The sequence below is a fragment of the Falco rusticolus genome, chromosome 2, assembly GCF_015220075.1.
Source record: "Falco rusticolus isolate bFalRus1 chromosome 2, bFalRus1.pri, whole genome shotgun sequence".
Lineage (NCBI taxonomy): Eukaryota > Metazoa > Chordata > Aves > Falconiformes > Falconidae > Falco > Falco rusticolus.
Window position 1 is genome coordinate 55781899 of NC_051188.1, and position 22935 is coordinate 55804833.

General features: G+C 39.8%; 2 protein-coding genes across 2 annotated transcripts in view; one reads left to right on the top strand and one right to left on the bottom strand.

Annotated features, from left to right (window-relative positions):
• DNAJC3 (DnaJ heat shock protein family (Hsp40) member C3) overlaps window positions 1–3871 on the top strand; it is a 31806-nt gene extending 27935 nt beyond the window's left edge. The window contains exons 11-12 of the mRNA XM_037377848.1: window positions 560–708; window positions 3030–3871. Coding sequence (XP_037233745.1) covers window positions 560–708; window positions 3030–3187 — 307 coding nt within the window. The 3' untranslated portion in view covers window positions 3188–3871. The remainder of the gene's footprint in view (window positions 1–559; window positions 709–3029) is intronic.
• Window positions 3872–9102: 5231 nt separating this feature from the next.
• The window catches only part of UGGT2 (UDP-glucose glycoprotein glucosyltransferase 2), a 90360-nt gene continuing 76527 nt past the window's right edge, over window positions 9103–22935 (bottom strand). Inside the window, exons 32-39 of the mRNA XM_037377847.1 lie at window positions 19094–19192; window positions 17740–17824; window positions 17137–17319; window positions 15693–15853; window positions 15279–15393; window positions 13754–13870; window positions 12397–12541; window positions 9103–11538 (exon numbers count right to left, since the gene is read on the bottom strand). Of these exons, the coding sequence (XP_037233744.1) occupies window positions 11516–11538; window positions 12397–12541; window positions 13754–13870; window positions 15279–15393; window positions 15693–15853; window positions 17137–17319; window positions 17740–17824; window positions 19094–19192 (928 nt within the window). The 3' untranslated portion in view covers window positions 9103–11515. The remainder of the gene's footprint in view (window positions 11539–12396; window positions 12542–13753; window positions 13871–15278; window positions 15394–15692; window positions 15854–17136; window positions 17320–17739; window positions 17825–19093; window positions 19193–22935) is intronic.

Genomic DNA, 22935 nt, shown 5'->3' on the forward strand with positions numbered 1-22935 from the left:
TGAGAAAGAAATGAAGACTTGAAAGAATTACTGAAAGCAACAAAAAATAAAATTATGGCAGATAGTGTGATAGATTGGAAGAGTTTGAAAGGACTAACTGAAAGGTATCTAAGATATCTGTGGCATTAACCTTGAGAAACTAACGACTTCTCTTTCTAATAAGGACCAAACAAATGTCCAATTCTGAGTTAGTATTGGTCATCTTTCCAATAATGAACTAATTTGATCTCTACTTTTTGTGCTTTTTGTTACTTACCTGATTGTAAACTCTTTGTACTGGGAACTGTAGTCTGCATAGTAGCTGGCAGTAGCATCTTTCCATTGAAAGTAAATTGGTGGTGAAGGAAAGAGCGAGTAATCCTTGTATAAAGTTGCAAACTGCTTCCTCCGTTTTTTGTGTAAAGAATCTTCAGTACCACCTACAGAAGGTTAAATAGCACCTCAAAATTTTCCTGATGCCCTTAATTACTGTCTCAGTGTTTAAAATAAGTGTCAATTCACTAGTGTGGCATATGAACAATTTGAAAATTTTAAGTCATCTGTAATTTTATGCATCCAGAAATGCTCGAAAGCAGGAAATCATAAAAGCTTACAGAAAGCTGGCATCCCAATGGCATCCTGATAACTTCCAGAGTGAGGAAGAAAAGAAGAAAGCAGAGAAAAAATTCATTGATATAGCAGCTGCTAAAGAAGTCCTCACTGACCCAGGTAATGATTGTTCTTATGCAGTGACTTCATTTCTTTTAATTACTTTTTTTAACAACAATGTAAAAATGCAGCAACTGTAAGCTGTAACAAGCATTACAGCTTCCCTTTCTCCCCTCATCCATCTTTGGATGCAATTATTAGTGCATTGCTTTCCCATCTGTTGCATGAAGTCAGGTGTAAATCTGCAATTATTTATTGAGTGTCAGTGACTTTTGTTTAAAGTAAATAATTATTTCAAAGATCTCTTCTTAGGATATCATCTTGCAGAGATTTCCAGGATCGATTAACTCTGGAGATGCTTACTTCAACGATATGGGTGTCTCCTTCTGTTTAAAGTTCCATTGCAGACAAGGTTTAGACGACAACAGCACTTGAAGTGCTTCAGAGAAGCCCTTAGAATTGGCCCTGGTGTGCGTCAAAGCCTAGATGTATTGCACCAACAGATGCTCTGCAAACAAAGCGTTCCTCCGAGGGCAGGGACGGGGCTCTCGGCTCTGTCAGCCTGAGGGAGAGGATGCCCTCCTTGCTGGTGTGTGGCCAGTCTCCTGGGGCCAGCCCGGTCCCTAGGAGCAAGGAGCCCTGGCAGGTGTGACAGTGTCTGCTGGGCGGGGGACAAAAAGAGCAGAGTGCAGTCACTCTCCTGGGAGACCCTGTGGTGTGGCGACCAGGAGATCTGATGTCTCTCACCAAGAGATGAACAGAAGGGGTTGGACCGCTCAGTCTTGAGAATGTAATAAAAAAAGGGGTGGTGGTGATATTTCACCTCCTTTAAAAAAAAACAACCCACAAACAAAACAACCCAAAAAAAGAAACAAAAAAAAAACCCCCACCACCAAAACCCCCCACCCAACAATGCTCAACCAGAGCCATCTGGTAAGTTCTTGTCTCTAAGCTGTTCATGTATGGTCACTGAAAAGAGAGAAGCATGTCAAAGATGTAGGTATTTGGAGTGTTTTATCTTGAGCTCTCCAGGATCATCAAAGTGATAATTAGGGAGATGGGCTCAGACTTTCTTGGAGGAAGGAAGGATCAGAGAGTGGTGAACTGCATTACAAACACTTCTGGTCAGAAAACCTTTTTCTGTGTTAACGTGATTTTTGATCATGATTTTGAACAAATTAAGAGACTGACACACTGGAAGCATTTGAGATGCTGTTTGCCCTATCAGTGTCTCTAGCACCTACTTTCTCCTTGGCACTGTTCTTTATGTCATGTTTACCATTCCTGTAAAACCAGCTGGGCGAGAAAAGCTACACTGGTTGTATCTGGCTTTTGTAGTGCCATCTGCATTGTGTTCCCTCTCTAAATGCAGGACATCCTCGCCTTTCAACCAGATATTTTTCTCAAGTCATTTTCTGTCTTTATTGACCACGTTGGTTATGTAAAGAAAAACTGCGAAGCCTGTGGACCTCTGAATCTCTGAGCTTTGATGTGCAAGCCTGTTATCGTAGGGCTGTGGCGTATTCTGAGGCCACCTTCCACGTTCCTCCCCTAGCCAGTGTCACGAGTCCCCCTTTAACTCCTTTGTTTCTCTTCTCTGCCTTGATTAAATTCACTTGTCCTGAAAAAGTGCCAGTGATGATAAACCTTGTGGCACTGGCAGGCTGCTTGAAAGTTGTATGGCGGTGTGATAACTCGCATAGTAGAGGCTGTAGCCTGTGCCTTGTCTGTGGGTCTTGGGGAAGGCTTTCAGCTTTGTCCCTGCTGGCCCAGACGACTTAAAAGAACATGCTTTCTGCCTCCCAGCTGCTGTCCCCTGGATAGCGCTCTGCCTGCCTGGTATGTGGGGACGACTGAAGAAGTCGGGGGCTCTGCATGCCAACTTCGGTGCTGTTGTTGAAGGATCAGTATTATGATTTGTTAGTTGCAAAGAATTGGCAGGATACAGCACGGTCTGTCCTCGGACAATCCTGAGTGAGCTGTACAGCTCTGAGAAAATAGGTCCGATAAATTCATCAAGGACAAAATGTCCCAGTTATTTGTGGGATGCAGTCGGTCAAAGTGCAACTGTCCCGTCCCCGTTGAAATTCTGACCTGTCCTATTGAGCAGCCGGGTACCGTCGTGCCTTGTTTTAAACGAAAGGACCTGTTTGAAGTTTTTCGTACAGTGTTTTCATGGATTGGTCTCCTCCTCTGCCAGTCTCCTGGACAGCTTTGAAAAACTCGGAGTAATTGGGTTCCACAGATGCTGCCAGTAAGAGTGGTAATTGCGGCTCTGTGGCCTGGGGGGTGGTTGGGAATTGGTTGTTGGTCATCAGAGATGCTTGGTGTTACTGCCCGAACTGCTGTGCCGTAATTCCACCTTGGTTTGTTCCCCGCAGAAATGAGGCGGAAGTTCGATGCGGGGGAGGACCCGCTGGATGCAGAGAGTCAGCAGGGTGGAGGCAACCCTTTCCACAGGAACTGGAACACGTGGCAAGGATTCAATCCCTTTGGTTCTGGAGGAGGACCATTTACATTCAAATTTCACTTCAGTTAGAGCCAAGACTGTTTCTGGTGGCTGCTGCTGTTTTTTACTTAATTCGTTGAAAAATAAAAAGTCTTTCAGTTCAAGACCCAAAATCTTAATTTCTAATGTTGTCCTTAACCCAGAGTCTTGCTGCACTAGGAGAAACTCCTTTCTTTTAGTATTCAGAGGGTTTGCTTTGCGGTGAACTTGACAAGCACGTACTGGTTGCGGGGGTTTGTTACTGCCTATATATTTGTTGTGAAAATGCAGGACACGTTTATTGCTATGGATGGAAAAAACAGTAAGAGGCTACTTAGGACAACACTTAAACGTAAATTTAGGACTGAAGTATATGCTTAGAGGTAAAAATGCATGTAAATATTTTCCTGGATCGGGGCCTAATAAACATGGAAAGGGTAGTTACAGTAGTCTCTACGTTAACAAATCGTTAGTCGTCGTGCTCAGCAGAATGATCCGTCTCTCAGTATTCCTCAGAGGACGCCCCAGCGCCCACCCGCTGTATTACTGTCGGCAGTGCCATGGGTAGGGTGAAGGGGCTGCGTGCTGACGGTCTGAACAATCGCTCTGAAAGAAGATTGCTTGTAAGTAATTATATTTGAAAATGTTTACTCGCTTTGTTCATTAACCTGAAATGAATTGGGATGATTACATTGGCGGTAATTGTCAACTATGAAAGTAAAAGAATATACTTGATGTTTTCAGAAAGACTTTTTTGGAATGTGATTTGGGATGTTTAGGTATCACTTTTGAGTAGTTTGCACTTTAAGAAAATACCTGCTTGAGATTTGAGCAAAAATACTGATGTGACGTTTCCCCAGCTATGCAGCGATGTGTTGCTTCTCTGTACATAAACTCAGAACCGATCCAGGTTGCGTGGCAGGTGGACTGCAGGAATGCGGTATTAACTCTAGCTTTACCCTGTAATCCGACTTCGTTTCTGCTAGGTGATGCAACAGTGAGTTAATACTATGTGAAATTGAAGTAATTTTGTGTAACAGGCACAGTAATGCAAAAACAACTGCGAAAAGGACTTAATTTTCCATTAGCCAAAAGTCTGGTTTATTTTTTCTATATGAAAATATAGCACGTAGTTAAAATTGGTTTAGTGTCATCGATTGAACGGTGTGAATGCGGTACGAGGTGTTACGGGACTGTAGCTGCTGAGAGTGAGGAGTCTTCTCATCCTGTAACTGAATATATCCTAAGTACTGGTGAGTCTCAGCAGCAGCCATTGTCTTAGAATGCAAGAATTACAGTTCATCAGTGTTTTCTTGATTGGATTTTAACTGGAAAACAATAATCAGTTGGTAGGAATCGTCTCTCGCTTCAGCTCATGGCATTTGAAAGCGCAAGCAGCCTCGGTAAAACAAATGAAATCAGCAAATAAGGCCTTTGGTCTGAAAGGGGGCTTTTTATTGCTGTCATCAGAGTTACTATTTAAGTATAACCCTTGTCTCCTGCCTTAAGTACTTCACAAACCTAATTGTGGCTTTGTAAAATATTTTTCAACAGTAATTTAAAGGTCAGTGTTTGTTCAGCAGAAACTTATCTTCGAGCTGAAAAGTGTATGTGGCAATTTCTAAGTTTATGGTACAAAACCACCCCAGCAGCCTGTTAAAACTCCAGTGTCAGGTATTTTCCAAGTTGAATGACTTCCTAAAAGTTTGACTTCTGCTTTTGACTGGTCCGAAAGCTCTTTGTTCAAACCCTGTACAGGAGGCTGTTCACACCGCTGGGCTAGCATGGTTCTCATGGGACCCCTAGGGCTCAGACATGGACACGCTGCGCAGTAACTAACCCGTCACCCTGCGGCATCAGGCTCCGCGCGTGCGCTGTGTGCTCGCAGTACTGAAAAGAGGGGTGGGCGGCCGCCGTCTGCAGCGGCCTCTCTTGGCCGTTGGCCTCTGCCCCTGGGGGGGAGGCGGCCCAGCTGCACTTGCCTGGGGCCAGGTAGCCGCTGCTCTGCGGGTTGTCGGTTGTACACGTAAACGCTTTTATATCGCCTTCTACACTACAGAAGGGGCTGTTCTTAAATTAGCATTGAATGGCCGGTGTAAGCAATATGTCGTATTTTGTACGTACAGGAGCGTTGTTGGGTGTCAGGAAATCACAGCAACCACCACAGCCACCGTCTGTGTGCGCTAGGGAAGTGCTGCGAGTGATACGTCGTCTTTCAGAGGGTGACCCTAGTTCAGCTTCTTTGTACTCATCCCTCTCCCTCCTCTGTTTTAAAAGCTGCAGCTGAGAAAACGGCTTCCCAGGTTTGGATTTTTTTCTTTTAGGGAAAGAATAAAATGGTTCTTCCCGAGCAAATTATTCACACGAGGCGCTGATGTTAGAGCAGTGCGGATTTGTTTCTCTAAGGTGAAAAGCGCTGGATGCAGTCAGGAACAAAAAGGATTATGTTGGAGAGTGAATGGGAAAGGGAAAATTCCACATCGAGTCACAAAAGGCTTGAGTGAGTCAGTAGGAGGAAAAGGATTCGTGTGTGAATGCTGTTCATAGGCTCCTTCTGTGGAAGACGGTGTCTTGAAAACAAAAAGTGACAGTGGAGAAGGGGGCACCGTAACACGAAGCAGCAGCTGGTGACAGAAAGGGTTATTGGTCCAGCGCTGCTTTTCAGGGAGCAGGTCCTGGCTGTTGGCTCTAAGGTACTTCTGAAGATACGGAAAGACAAAGCTGTGTTAAAAGAAAGCGTTTCTGTTTCAAGGATCTCAGGCAGGGTCACACGTTTCCTGGTGTGAAGTTAGAAGTTCAAGTGCTGAAAACACGGAGTGTTGATGGTGCAAGCTGCACACAAGGAAGCTGAATTTGCCTTTTTATTTATTAGTGGGTGTCCGTAGTGCAATAATGTTCAATAACTGAACATGGAAATAAATGTCTTGGTAGTTTGTAAACCCTGAAATGTGCATGAAGCATCGCTGCAATAATTGGCCTATATGTAGATGGAGACTTTCTCTGTTGAATTCTCTTTTTCAGTTTTAATAACCTGGATGAAGGTGGAGGGGAGCATATTTTACTTGGTGTACGTGCTTAATGCTGACATTAATCAGTATTAAAACAGATTCAAAGTGAAATTACAAATTTAAAAGCTCAAACTTGTGACGGATGCAGAAAATGTGTCAGCTTAAACTTAAAAAAAAAATAATAAAGCTTGTTATTGTTTTCAGTTTTCACACCAGTGTTTGGAATAAGAGTTATTATTTGTTTAGGGCTGTGATGGGTAGGAGTGTTGCTGGAAGCCGGCCAGTTTAGCATAGCAGGTTTAGTTGTATTTAAAAGTGCCTTACTGTAAGGTATTGCTTGTTTGCTCTGTGATACACACTTTTATCCATAAAATAACAAAGGGGAGAATTTTTTTTGTTTGGCCCTCGGCAAATCTCAAAGTAGCAGTTCTATGGTTTAAGAAGGATAAGTAAAGCTAGCTGGAGAGGTATTGAATGTTTCAAATTACGAAATGTCTTTATAAAAAATCATAAATCTAAAAAGCAAGAACTGTTTTTTTTCTAGAACTGTGGGAATTATTTTATGGTATTTTTCACAATAAAGATATTTATGATGACAAGAAAGCGCTGCAGTGTATCTATCTGTCTGCCTTTCTTCCCTCCTCCCGCTCCCCAGGTGTCAAGTTTGTAGCTCCCAAAGCAGTTCTGCACAGCTCATGAAAATTTCTGAAGCAGCTCATGCAGAAGGTGTCAGGCTTTACCAAGTGAGCGACGGAGGGAAGCGGCAGCGTTTGGGTACTTGACACTTGGGTTTTGAAACGCGGCTCTGCTCTGTGAGGCTGGGCACCGCTGGGTCCTGCCCCCTCTCCCAGGAGTGGAGCAGGGAGCGGGAGGGCGGCACTCCCGCGAACGCAGAGGAGAGCATTCGACTGTCCCGATCCGCTATCGGAAGTTGATAGCGGGGACGTTCCTAAACAATCCCAAGAACGAGATTAAGGCACAGACGAGGCCAGACGCCGTACAACCTTACAAGTTTTATTCTCTACAACAACTGATACTTGCGATAGGACGGAGAGGAAGAGAAAGTCAGAATCCCCAAGCAAGGGAACAGGAGAGGTGCACCTATTCACTGCCAATAGGGCTCCAGCGATGCTTTGTCTCGGCGCAGTTGTCCAAGTCCCAGACTGTGGAGGTGAGCAGGTGGAGCAGGTGGAGTCGGTGAAGCCTGTGGAGTCCTCTGCGCCGCCAAGCCCCAGGAGTGAGTGGAGCCCCAGCAGTTACAGGTTTCAGTCCACGTCATTTCCCCCAAAAAACGCCCAGTTCTCTGAAATAGTTTAGTCTGCACCGTTTCTGCCCGCGTGCCCAGGTGTTACTGTGCTGACTCCCCAGCCCCGGTTCTGCCAGGCTGCTGTCTCCAGCAGCAGTTGTCTCATCCGAGGCTCTTGACAATACCAGGATGTTGTGGTCGCAAAGTAGACAAACTATGTCCTTTGCGCTCGCCAACAGGAAAATGGCGGTCACGAAACAGTGATGTTGAGACAATTTCATTTTCTGTCCTTACACACCAACAAACCATCCCCGATGGGTACCTGGCTCTGTTCTGGGGGCAAAATTGCATCTTTTCAAGAAGTCTTAATGCTGGCTCAGGATGCAGTTGGTCCTGTTGGAGTGTCTACCACAGCCCTTTCCTGCGGTACAGCTGTGGCTCGGGGCGCTGCTCATCAGCGGCCATGTGCTGCTCAGTGGTGTTGCGCTGGGAAAGCGGCGCCTCGTGCTGTGGTATCTGCAAAAGACAAAGCGCCTCAAAGGCGTAGAGACACCAAGCACTTCCAGGTCTGCAAGCTTCTGTGTATTCATCTGTATAGATAAACTAGTAGCTCTTGCAAAGGAAGAAACTAATTATCTGGTAATAAAAGATCAGCCACCATGTATCTACACAATTTTATTAATGCGTTTGGGTCAAAAAAAAAAAGGGGGGGTGTGTGTGTGAATGCAGTGCTCTGTTTTGAAGCCACAAATAACAATAAATTTATTTTTAGCAAAAGGCATTTCACAAGCTGTCTAGACCTCGGTATCTTACAGCTGTCAGAGCCCCAAACGGGGCCCAGAGTGCCACAGTGATGACCAGGGAAAGCTGGCTGTGTGACAGCCTTTCCAACATCTCTGCAGTGTGTGACAAGGACCTGCTGGAATGCGCCATTCAACAGAGGCGGCGGAGGTCTCCAACCCTGAGGTCTCCATCAGCAGGCAGTCAGGCCTGGCAGTGCTGACTCTGGTGGAAACTGGGCGACTCCTGCACTGGGGCCAGGAATCCCAGAGCAAACGGAGACCTCCACCCTGCGGTGACAAAGCCTAAGCAGGAAGAGGCACCCAGCTCGCCAGCAGCACTACAAACCAAGACCGGGGATGAAGCTTTAACCGCCTCGTGGGCACCCACGGTCTGTGAGGGGAAGCTGCCAGCAGCACACAGCAGGTGCTGCAAAAAGAAGTGACGAGTGCGTGCAGTGGGTGACTCTCGGGGGCACCGAGGTGCTGGCCTGATGGGGAGGCACAACAGGCACAGGCTGCCGAGGTGGTGCCAGAGGGTGCCCCTGCCTGAAAAGAGGACACGGACCGCTGTCCTCTGCTCGCCTGGGCACAGATGCCAGCACAGGCCAGAACCTGGGCAGGAGCTGAGCTGACGGCAGGGCGCTGGGGGCGCAGGTGAAGAGGACCGGTGCGCGCAGCACCCTCGGTTCCCTTTTGCCAGTTAGCGGAAGGGCTGTGTCATGCCCACCAACCTCCGGCTGGTGGGAGGGTTTTGGCTTTTGTGGCAATGGGACATCTTCGATGAGGGCAGGCGGTTAGGCAGGGCCAGCAGAGGAAGGGGAAGCTCCGGCAGCAGCAGCAAGGCAGGCTTGTGGTGGGCCTCGGACCTGTTAACCACGGGTGTAGTGGGCGTCAGGCGATACAAACCAGTAGAACAGAAGAGAAGGGAGGTTTTCTCCAGTGGCACCTTTTAATACTTTGCATAACAAACACAATCCAGTGATTTAGTATTAAAAATATAGTAATATGCTAATGATTCAAAATTCTGGTTTAAAGGTATCTTTGAAGAGTAGTGAATATGTTTGCTGGACCCTTTGTTTCACAAAGCAGTATGTACCTCAAGAGAGACCTTTCCTTGAAAGTATTACATAGAAAAAAAGAAACACTATGACATTTTTTACAAATAAATACAATACTATAGAAAATGGTTGAAATCTTTCAAATCTTCAAAATATCTCCGGGAAATTACATTTCTAAGAATTATATTCTAATCATTTAAGTAATCTTAAGGGAATAGCATTTAAAGAGCTATTTCTTTTTTAAATCCTGTAGAAATAATGCAATTTTAAAAAGGACAGGATGCTACAGATAAAATTAAAAAGAAGTCAGTGCATAAATTATCCACTTTTTATACTGCGTAACAGAAGTTTCCCACAGAGATAATCATAATTAAAAAGAACTAAGCTTTTTTAGAGATAAAAACCTTTAACTTCTGGCTTAAAAAAAGCTTTCCAATGTACACGTCAAGCACAAAATTCCAAGGCAGGTCAATGTGAAATGCTGTAGAGCAAAGCATCAGGAAGGACACATAAACTTTGGAAAAAAAGAAAGAGCAGCAAGCAGTTGAAAAATGTTTTTTTTTCTTTGACGTGAAGTATCAGTTGTTCCCTTGTTGTGCACTGAATCTGTAGTAACGATGCATATACAGCTGCTCAGTCAGTGATAAGTGCATCCGTACAGCATACAAATACCAACTCCCGGTTCTGTGTTCAGATGTTTGACGTGCTGCCTGATACCCTGAAGTAACCACGTTGGAGGACAAGCGTAACCAAAGAGCTACTGCACTTAAATGGGATAGATAAAGAGGACTGACAGGAGGCTTTACTCATCATTGCTATTGAGTTACACAGGAAATACTCTGTTGAGTACTTCATACAAAGAAAATGCCCACAACAGACCCTTTAAATAATCTCTGTGGCATGTTAAAACTGTTCAGAATGCACAAAGGTAATACAATAAAAAAAATAATCTAAAAAGCTGTAAATTCATTTGCATGTCTCATATTACTAACAATTGAAAAATATTTTAAGAGCAAGTCTTTGAAATCCTGCTTTGCTGGTAAGAAATTTTAAATAACCAGCACCTGATGACATTGACAGTACACACAAAATATGCTTCCTTTTTCTTATTATTTATTCAGTTATTTGCTGGTATGGAAATTTTATGCAATTCATTATGGATTCCCCCACTTAGTGTAAATTACCTTATCTTTTATAGTTTCAAGCATTTAGACAAAGACTGTGTTAAGCTGCTGCTCTTGTAAGAATTCTGTGATCATATCCGATCTATTCCAAAACCAGCACAGCCCAGATTGTGCGTTTAAGGCATCAAATTTCAGTTGAAGAAATAAATTCCCTATTTTCAAATACGTGTACTGCAAGAACTTTTCGCTGCGATCTGTGGGATCAAAATATCAGTAGCCCATTAAAGCAACAGTTTTGTGAACACACATTTAGAAAATTACAGGAGACGCCACTGATCGATAGTCAAAATTACTCATGTATTTTATTATTTCATTTTCAGTTCTAAACAGGATGATGATAATCAAAACCCAGTGGAAACGGCTTTCAGGACTGACCTTCTGATGCAAGATATACTGGTTGGAAAACAGTCTCAAAAAACATAATGGAATTTTATGACATACTATTTAAGTGACCAGAAGGAGCCCAAGCATCAAAAATTATTTTTTAACATTAGCAAGAGTGCAGCAGTCCTGCATAATAAACGAAAAGTGACATTCCAAGCTTCTGAGTTGACTTAGATTTGTATGGTCTAGATTAAACAAGTTATTTTTTTCTGTCTTATCTTTGCTACACTGAGATTTTTTTCTTGTGACCACAGCATTTTCCAGGGACAAAACTATGGACATATAAACAACATTCTTTCTATTTAAATACACTAATGCATGTAATATGCACAGAAGTTTTCATTTAAATATAATGTGTGTGTTGTCCCCCAGACTGATAAAATGTATCTTTGAAGAGTTGAACACATCCTTCTTTATATCCTAAAATCCTCCGGGCAAACTGTCTTTTAGCAAAGGAAAAGAAAACCAGAGAAATTAGGAAAGCTACTCCACTGGTTAAAAAAAAAAAAAAAGAAAAAAGAAAAAAATCAAGTACCTGTCGATTTCTCTTCTGGTTTTGTATTTAATTTAAAATGTTTTAAATAACACTATAAATTATAAAATATTTGACTTCATGTTAAAGAATGTTACAAATACTGCCAATGTAACATTTGTAAGTTCCATTCAGTCTTTCACAGAAGACTGTTCAGCTGTCACCACTAATGTTTAGAGGCTGTGCTAAAGTTCTTCATGCTTATGACCTGTAAGCAAAGGAAAAAACAAAAAAAAAGTTATAAAACCCTGTTATAGAACGACTTAATGACTAGTTTTGTAAAATGTGGCAAAAGCCCTTTGTTTACTGCTAGTCAGTTCAGCAACATCAACTTCATTCTTGGAGCCTTGCTAAAACTTTACCATACGCTTTCACAGAGAATAGAACGTACTGAGTTATTTGTAACAAAAAGTGAATTTGTTCCCTGACTCAACACTTATAAATATTTATCTCCTAAGATTTTTCTATGTCCTTGAGAGCAGAGATCACCTTTTTTCCCCCGCCCCCACATTATTCCAACAAGTCAAGTCTTACTGGAAGTCCTACATGAGTGTTTTTTTCCCTCATGCTATTTAACTCAGTTTAAAACAATTTTATTAAAATAAAACCCCAACATTTATTTGTTAACAAAACCACCGTTTTATCTGGTGTGACAAGGCCCTGCGTAGATAAGCCCAGCGTGAGAGATGTGGAGAAAAATTAATAAAGACTCTGGGACCTACTGCTTAATAGACATTAGCTTTAGCTTCTCTAAGGCCTAAGCTAATGTGCTTCATTTTAATGTTTTTAGCTCAGATGATGTGGAACAGTTTGTTGCGTCTGAGGTCCGATAATAGGACACTGCTATGTTTTCTCTTAGATTCTGGCACAAAACAAAAGGGTTTATCCTCTTAGTGTAACTCCTACATAAAGAAGCATCACACAACTCTTAAAACCCACACGACTTCTCTTAAATCAGGGAATATTACACAAATACAGTATTTGTGCCTACCGATCCCGATCTTAATTTCAACTATATTAGCATTTATTTTTTAAAAACTAACAGACAAATATATACATAAACTACCTTTTTGAAATAATGGTGTTTGATTTTTCTTCTCTTTTTCAATTTGCTGTATTAACTGTCGTATCTCGGAGTCATACTCAACCCATTCAGGAACTATCCGGGCAGCAGCTTTCAGTTTTGGTTCTTTGGTTTGCGGATTGTTGCACTAAAAGTTTGAAACATTAGATATAAACAAAGCAAATGCTTCCAAGAAACTGCCCTAAAATAAATTTGTCAGCATTTACAATTTAATTGAAGAACAGCATGCAAGGTACTTGACAATACTACTACTACTACCACCACCACCACCACCAAAAAACAGCAAAAAAAAATAATTGCACAACACAAATTGTAAACAAACCTTGTTTAAATAACTTAAAACATTTTATTGTAAATACTTTTATTTTTCCATGTGGTCCTGAGTATGCGGATAGCAGAGGCATGGCTAGCACAAGACTACCAAGATTTAGACAAAGTTACACGGGGAAATGCAAGATATAAATTAGCATATTGAAACTGAATCTGATGTAATTTTTATTAAGTTTGTGATGCTTCCTCTAGTGTTGTCTAGAAAAATGTATCTGTCACTTCCATAAAACAACATAAATGGAAATCATAAGAAGTTACATGATAATGGGGATTGAAAGAAGGTCTAGCAACTTAATTTCATTCTTTCTTGAATGGAGCGCACCCATCTTTAGTGTGCAAAAAAAGCTTATTTTAACAGCCGTAAAGACACAAAGAAAACAAAACTATTTACATACTGAACATTCGCACCAGATTCCAATTGTCTGTTTTTCTTCTTAATTATGTCTCTGAATTACCACTTACAGTGTAGGCAGGTTGTCAAAAAAATGAGAATGGGGGCAATAATGACATGACACTTTTTAAGCTCTGCTGTATCTCCTGTTTGTAGTGGTGAAATGGACAGAGAAAAACATGATAATATTAAGTTCTCTACACAGTGGGTTCTGGGAGAACGTTCTTTGTAGGGAGCGCAAAGCGGCACACAATACCCAGACAGTTAACAGTACCCATCAGAATTCCACTGCCCTGGCTGAACATGGAAAACAGACAGGGAAAATACATGTATGGGTATGAAAAAACCCAATCCCGTCCGGTTACAGAAAGCAACATTTAATTTTGGGGTACAGTTTTCAGCTTCAACGTAAGTAAATTTGGTGCAGGGCAAGGAGGAGAGTTCTCAGTGGAAAGGAGAAAGGTTGCTGTATTGTAGAGGCAGGGATGCAGCATTTAGTCTTCCAGTACCTTCCAGCAAGGCTGCCTCCGTGACATGGCATACGTATATCTCAAAGGCCACAGAAATGACAGCAAAGATTTTAATCTATAAAACTAATATAACTCAAAATCAACTCACCAGGTCTATTGTTTTAGCCTTTTTCTTGGATTCATCATCACACCAGGTTTCACACCAAAGCCATTCCTGAGGGAGAGACTTAATAGCTACTTGATGAATCATATTATTGGGAAGATCCTGTACAAATTTTATAAAATCATAAATTAGCACTCAATTTAATGTAACTGGTTATCAAGCAACTAGCTAAAAGCAAAATATCTTTGCCTACTACCATTTCTGCAAATTTTCCTAGTTCTTTTTCAAATAGATTCAAAACTTAAGTCCTGCTCATTTTGGTGGCCAATTCCATCTCTCATTTCTCCAGCAATTTTTTCCTGTAGTTACGTCTGTCCTTCCTTAGCTCGACATAAGGAATACTACTGTCTGATACTTGCAGGTCGGATACTGCATGTCATACTACAACAGACTGTGTGAAATTATTAGAGCAAAACTTAACTGCCTTCCCATTCCTCAAATTTGGAAAAAAAAAAAAAAAACAACAAAAAACTCAAAAGCATTTAATCCAGATTTATGGCAGTACTCAAAATTTAGACTTCTAGGAAAATGGATTCCAGAAACATGATCATGAAAAGGAAAAGCTATTAAATTGCTATTCTGGTTATCTTCCTTACTTCATTTAAATTTATTTTTTTTTTTTTAACCTTATATAAGAATTCAAGTACTCTCGTGAAAATTCAGAGCCAGTATCTTGCAGAATGCAGGAAGCAGCATTTACAAATGAGAAACCCCTCAGCTGATCGTATGACGCACATGCCCTGGCCAGGGGTAATCGGTAGATCCATTTGTAAGCTCCTTTACATGTGCAACCCTACATTATATTTGAAAATAAATGTCAGTACCCAAATAAGTAGAGTCACATTTTTTTTTTTTGCCAATTCACACTGCTAAATGTGACAATAAAATAGCACCTACAGCTGCATTATGAAAGGTATATAATTTAATTCAAATATAGAAACTAGTACAGAAAAATTATATCAAATAAGTATACTGATAGTCAAGACATTAAACATGCTTGTGACTTGCACCCTGACTCACCCCACCTATCTTTAAAAAAAATATTGGTGAAGTTATATAAATGAAGAGTAGTCACCCCAGGATGACCACGTACAGCAACCACTAGAGTGCATTAGCAATTAGTTTACAAAAAAATTAATTTACATTAATGGAAAAAAAAGAGGAAAAGCTCTTGCTAAATAAGAATGTGAATTACCTATCAGACTATGGTATTATCATTGGAGAAACACAAATACACACAGAACAACTACAAATAAAAAGGACAGCAGTCCTCTATGCTGTTTTTTCCTCTTTTTTTTTTTTTCCATATGAAACAATTATTTCAAGTAATCATCACAGTGTTCAGTCTTCTGAACTGTGCTCATATGCACACCTGAAAGTGTGCTAAAACAGCAGTGAAGAGCAAATAGTTTCAGAATCATATAACCTCTACACTGAGATACAAAATAATTCCATGCATATTGAGAAAGATAAAGAAAAAAGCCCAAATTGCTTAAAGCCATATATATACCTGATCTAGATTTGACAGACTGTTTGGATCTTGACTAAGAGCCTGATACTGGCCCCGAAGCCTATCTCCAGCTGCAATCTTTCTGAACTTCTTAAGATCCACAACATATAAGGCACTACAAAGATTAAAAAAAAAGAATTAAGAATCGTGGAGTTTCACCTTCTTTATGATAACGTTAATAAAAGTAACAAGAAAGCAAAACCTGTTCCCATCCTAAAGGAATATAGTTTTTTAATTAAGTGGCTGAAGCTACAATAAAAAAGTGAAATCAACATGTCCTCAGAATTTATGTCTTATCTCTTACTGAAAATGACTATAGGGCAATTACTTTTGAATGCCTCAGTTGTCAATACAAAGACGCAGATTTTAATCAGATTCACAAGCTGCACAAAAATACGTAAGGAGTTATCCTACCTAATATGGTATTTCCTTTTTCCAAGATGTGATGCCCAGTATCCCGATTTCCAGAAACGGTACCCATCCATTTCTTTACGGCTGTCACAGAAAGGTGCGTATCCATAGGGAGCTCCATTTAGGTCTAGATCTCTGAGTTCTTTGAGGTCACTTCTCACAATCTACACAAAAATGATATATATATAATTTAATACTATTTTTAAAGGGTGCATATGAAGACAGTTAATTGCAGCAGGCTTCCCAAAGTTTAATTTTGATTTTAAAAAAATCAAACACACACCTCCCCCACCCCCAATAAATGGAGACGCTACAACAGTGGAGTATAGATAAAATATTCCACTGGAATGATATTTACTAAATTATTGTTCAAGTTAAAACCAAAAGTGCTTACTCTGGGGCCATCTGTGTAACACATTAAGTAGTAAATAAACCAAGCAATTTTTCATTCCCAGACCAGTGTTTCTGGTTTCCCAATATTAAACTCCTTCATGCAGAAGTGTAACTTTCAAATGTGCTGAATATCTCCCTTCTAAAAAATGCCTTCCTGTTTGTTACATAACTTGGGCACTCCAAAATTACTGCATTATTTGAAAAAATCTTTGTATCTAGTAGTAAAGGACTTTCAAAAACATGTTTTAAGGACATTTGTAATATGTCCTTTATTCACTAATCAATCATTCTTCCATCAAACCCCACTAATGTAATTTATGTAATTTATCAGTGGTGACAAAAATTTTTCAGCCGTTTTGGAGTACAGAAAAATCCTTACAGTAGTTAGGACAGACAATCAGTATTACTACCGTATCCAGATGAAATTGCAGCAAATTGCAGTCCACATTGCTAGATCTAAATTTAATTTATTCTCAAGCTTTGGAAAAGGACCGAAACGTGGTATTTGTTCTGAGGTTTTTAATAACCATGTGATAGACTCTTCAGTATCTCCTCTGTTTTGAGACAGCATGTTACCTTTTAGTATATTACACAATATTAATTTCTGAGTGAAAGACTGCATACAAATTTTAGAAAAATGGAGAGAGAATTAATCTTGAAAAATTTCAGCCATTTAGAAGTTGTTCAAATGGTCTGAACTAATCACCCCAGACTCCTTCCATACTGGAGAAGTCCATAGCTGAGAAGCCCAGAGACTGAATCACTCAAATATGCCTTAGGTGAAATGCACCTTTAAGGTCACACATAACTCTAGACGCCTTCCTCTCTTCACAGGCAATTTAGGGCAGCTCATGGTGGCGAGACTTCATTTCTACATGACTAAAGACAAATAAAATTATCACATTTCACCCTCTGTGACACCGCCAGTTCAGCCAGTACAACTGCAATAATCTCACGAGACCAATGTCTGGATAAAATGGCCACAGAGACTGAAACTGCACCAATTTAAGACAAAACAAATTCCTCATATTTATACAGCATTATTTTTTCTTACCTGATCAGCATCAACAAATATTATTTTATCCACAGCCAAAGGGAAAAGAACATCCAAAAAAAGAATTTTGTAGCCCCAAATAATTCTTTGTTTTTCAGTCTGTTGATAAAGCCAGTGGGGCCACTTATACTGTACTAACTCATACTTGAAGCCATACTTCTTAGCCATGTGAGGAATAACATCCTAGAAGAAGAACCAAAAAACCTATTAGTTGCACGTGTATGCAACACACAAGGACTCCAAAAGAAAAAGAGGGAATGTCACAACACAGTTGAAGCTGTGTTGGCCTTACTGACTACATAATTTATTATTTTAAAATGTTTCTTTAGTTCTAGCAGTATCCTCAGCTACACAAATATAAAAAGCATTTCCTCCAATCTCTTGGAGACTATTGGAAGAGAATAAATTATAACGTATGACTGGGCTCTGGGCTCCCGAAAAGAAGAACCTCACACATAAGACTTTAATAATACTGGTATTTAATGCATTCAAACATCGTTTTCAACTGTGAAAATTCAATTATATAACACCACAATTGTAATTTTTATTTCTAAAGCTACTTAACATTTTTAAGAATACATAAAAGGAAGATGTTGCTCCTACCTTAAATGTTGGGGAGAGGTAGTTTTTCAGAAACCAAAATTTAACTGGTGATTTTGTATGACGTAGGACAGAAAGCATCATAATTCTGTGGAAATAGAAGTCTATAATAAACAAACAAATACACACAGGTCATTAAATTTCTACTGCACTTAAAAGGTGCTAAAGCTTTCTAAGTTTAATTTCCTTTAACTCTGTTTAAGACGAAGTTTCTGTCTACTTCTAATTAAAAGCTTTAAAGAGCATGTGTTCGAGACTGCTTTGAGATGGACTTATTCAATGCAGATTGGCTAAGCAGTATTAGAAAGAACAATTTCAGAAGTGGATCTGTTAACAAGTTTTATTCTAAGACATGCCTGACAAAATTAGAATAACTAATACCTTATATTAACTTGGCTACTGAGAGAACTTCTTTTAGAAATATATTGGCTGAGTTTAATAGGTTGCTGAAAGAAAAACAGTGGGAAAGAGAAAGCACAATTCAAGTTAAGATCCTCTTCAGAAAACCCTTGGTAACTAAACCCCACTATTTTTGATTCCTTTTTTTTTTTTTTTCCTACTATTGTGGCATTTGTTTGGTGCAATCAGAGAGATAAAGAATGCCTTAAAGTCTTAAAAGAGGCCAAGTCTGCCTTAAAAAAAATAATCAAGAAATAAACTTCAAAATAAGGTAAAGAAGCATGTAGGATGCTTTAGAATTAATTTTTTTCTTCCTTAAAATAAACGAGTCTTTCCCTTTATGAAGGTTGTTGTAGGCTGAAGGAAAGAAATGCAGATGGTCAAACTGCATCAGACTAAGAAATAAAATCACGAGAACTGATGCCTATAGACAAGTACTCAAACCAGGAAAGTAACAGAGATGGTTGTGAACAGATTAGGCCATACTGTAAGAATTCTTAAAAGCAACCACTGTTTATTAAGACCATATGTACATGTAGTAGCTTCCATAGTTTGGACTAAACATAGACAGATACAACTAATGAAGTCACTTCTGCTATGTCTTTATAAAGAGAGGCTGAACTTCACCTTTTACGTTCACATTTCACACATGCACTCATGAAAGACATGGAGAACATTCTTCTTTCTTCTAAGAATACTGGTATTTTTGAACATCTATACATTGAATCACTTTGTTCTCAAATACTAATTTAATCCTCACTGTATAAAACTTTTCTATGTTTTCACAATTGATTCTTTATACTTTGTTTAAAAAGACAGTTTCGTTAAGCTTCTTAGTTTTAGGATGAAATGTAATAGTAAATTACTATTGCTAATTAGTATATTACTATTACTATTAGTATAGTAATGAAATTCGATAGTACTGCTATCACATTCTTTCCTTTTTACCTTTCCTTACCTTAAAAAACGTTCATATAAATGTCCTGAAGCAACGGAAAAAATGTTAAGAATATCACTTTTCTTTTCCTTCTCTTCTGTTGGAATTTTTTCTGAAAATCTAATAAACCCCCCCCAGATTATTACACAAACATTCAGCAGAAAGGAAATACTACTACATTACCATTAAGCTCATAAAGAATTGTATTAAAATACACAAAAGACATACTCATCCCACAGTAACTGAGTAGACTTACATTCTACTCCCACCGCACATGCCTATGATACCCAAACCTTTTGCAAGCAACACCTTATACCCAGTCACCCAGGACGAAAAATGGCACAATGCAGTCTTGAATATTTTCAATCAAACAGAACCCAAATTTGGGCAGAATTCCATGTTTTATCAAAGCCCAAAATCAGAAGTACACGCTCCCAGAATATCTTGAGAACTGGGTATTTTAAAATCAGCAACAGTTATTTTTCAAGTTTCATCCACATGCATTCTACATCAGAACCACCACTGAATATTCTTGAGATGTGGGATGTCCACATAGCCCCCGAAGTGGTTGAGCTGAACATACACTCTAAAATACAGACCGACGTAACAAAGATGGTCACACCAGGCCAAAGCACGTGCTTAGCCCAGTATCTTACCAACAGCAAAAGACAAAACTGAGTAGTAGCAGCCTTTCCACAATGCTCTCGTAACATTCAGCGGTCTGTGGTGATGGAACTTCCTGAGCGTTTTTTGTAATACTTGCTGAATTATTCCTTAAATTCATCCCATTACTCTCCCTATAAGCTACCCTATATCTCCGAGGTATGTTGTCTAGAGGTTTTCTTGTTTCTGCTGCACAACATTCTTTCCTTGCTTCGAATACCAAAGTCTACCAGGATTGTTTTTTAATCATCTATGCTTCCAGCACACACAGCTGGAGGATGGTGGCTGTAGTCTCCCTCAGGGCACTGCTTCATGGATCTCAGAACGGCAAAGGCTGCCCTAGCCAAAGTGGTTACAGTATAGTTTGATATTGTTGGAAATTCACCCCCAGAGGTTTTTTTGTTTGGTTGGTTTTTTTTTTTTTTTTAGGTGAGTCATTCCTCACATTTAGATTGTGTGAGTCACTGCTATTAATTTTTCTTCTTGTTAGATCCCTTTTAAAAGTATACTTTAAAAAACATACAAATAAGTATCCTTCATAATCTTTAAGAAGAGGTGAGACAAGTCTCAGATCTCCAGTATATTTGAAAGAATTCACGTCACTAATACAAAACTGAAATGTCACAAGGCTGCAATGTGTGTAAATGGTGTTTGAAGAATCTTTTGAGAAATCCACGTTCTTTTCACTCAGCAATGGTAAGAGCAGATAGCACCGCAGTCATACCTGATCAGGACTACAGCAAATGCAAATGAAAGTGACATCAGTGGAGCAGCACTGACTGAACCGTGTGGCATCTAAGACAACCCCCCGGCTAGCACTGAGTTCTCACAGGCTAAACAGACCGCAGTTCACAGTCCCAAGCAGTCTGTCTGCTTTCTTGCTGACATTTTGTCTCCTTTCTTATACTTAGTGAGAGCAGGACGGAAAGAATGTCAAGCTCTTTGTAACACAACCATTGCCACATGTGGCTACAAAGACAGGTGCGAAAAAAAAATAATCAGGTTTTGATGCAAGAATCTTGAAAATACTGATTCTGCAAAGCTTTACAGAAGCCAGAGATCTTCCAAATTGAACAAGTTGCTCTGAAGAAGGCAGGATTAACCTGTAAGGCCACATGGAAAAGCAGTCAGTGGGAGAAGGGCAGTTTGGTTATGAAAGGACTTGGGTGACATGGTAGGCACACGTGTCCCATGTCAGAGCACGCGTGGGTTCATGTAAAGAACAGCGTGCTGGCAGGATATACTTTTCCTTGTGGGATATCAGAGGAAGGATATTTGACAAGCTCCTAGACAGCAAGAGGCTAACAGACAAACGGCAGGCCTCAAATCATATCCTTAAGCCACAATCTTAAATCAATGGGAAAAGCAAACAAACTTCATTGGGTGAGGGGCTTCAACAGCCCAGCAAGCTCTGAGCCTGATGCACACTGATAAACCAACCCACCGCAAAAAAAGGCTAGATCCAGAATATTGTGAATCTCTGACCTATAAATTTCTTACAGAAAGCTAAGATATTGACCACTGCACATATATCCTCTGAAGCAGCCAATTAGAGATGGGAACGTTGAATGATGAAAAATTCATGCAACTACTGTCATTCTGCAAAAGAGGCCACCTTTGTGCAAAAACACATGTTCACTTCCCTGACCTGTGGTTTCAGGAAGAAATTTTTGGGAGTTGTAGTATAGTAGTCTGGAAGGCTTTCTGAATAGAGTCAATATAGCAGTAAAATCATCTGTGGATAAATGGCGATAAACATCAAATCAGCAACAGAGACTCAATAAAATGTTCAGGTACTTGAGATACAAGAGGCCTTCCCAGGACAGATGATAAAGCTGAAACAGAAGCCAGTCCTGGATCTACCAAGAAATGTGTGCGCTGAGGACTGACTGGAGTCAACTGTTTACTAGATAAAGTAGAACTGCTATGCCTTTTCTTTATCTTCTTTAATAGTCTTTGTAACTGACAACCATTGCCAAGGCTACTGAAAATGGAAGAAAACCGTTGCTGAGTCTCATAGCAGTCATTTGGGGCCAAAAAGTCTTTAGGGTACGGAGACAATAGTGATGAAAAAGCCATCTTTAAATCCCTCATACTGACATTATCCCTTTCTTACTAGCTGAATTATATTCCTCTGTATATTCCTCCTGAAGAGCAGAGGAATCTGACTTTACCTCAACAGTACATCTTGGAATGCTTAAAGGTACTTATGGACAAAGCTACTGCGATTACTTTTTTCCTTCAGGGCAAAGAGACCCGGGATTACTTGGATTAAGTCGTTTACACAGTCAAGTCATTAGCCCTGAACTGGTTATTTCAGAAAGCGTTACCTTGACTACTTTGCCTTTGCAATTACAGAGCCATGGCAGCATACTGCAGTAACAACCTGTGCAGGAAATCAGAGTTTCCAAGAACAAAACAGAAGTGTTTCCTATGAAGTGGACAGACTGCAGTATGGAAACTGTGTATTGCAAATTAAGTCCCCCCTAAAATACATTGGTAAAAGTCATCTGACTGAAATGGTCTCAAAAGGACAATTAACGTATCTTGGAAACTGATATAATACCCTGTGTTCTGCTCCACAGCACAGATATACCAGTCTACTAAAAGAAAAACACTAAAATTTTTCTAAGCAAAGATGAAATACCATTTTTTTGCCCTTATCTCATTCTCAAAAGTGACATAATTTCAAAGGGATTTGTATCTTATTAATAAAAACTAAAGTTTTCAAAAAGTATCTGCCTGAACTACACACCAGCCACAGACAAAATAATTATGAGCAACTGAAAACAAAGTTTTAAAATGGTATATGGCAAGTCAGAAATACTACAATGTTATTAACCCCAAATGTAGAGTTTTATATTGAAGTAATAAACTTCAAAATTTCAAATTTATAAACTCCAAATTGAGAAGTTTATTACAATTATTTATAAAACTCAAACTTTAAAGTAAAAGGTATTTTAATGTCAAATATAAAAACAATTCTTGAGGTTTTGTAAACTGTGTCTAACATCAGACAAGCAGCATCATAGCCTGGTTTTTGATGTTCAGTTTGATACACCTGAGTACAATATTACTGGCTGAGATTTTCACATTGAGACGGAATCTCTGCCACAACAAAATGAAAGTAATGCCAATGGAGAAAATTAACAGGAACTAGAAATGCAAGGAGGGATTAAAAAGGAAATAATGACATGTAC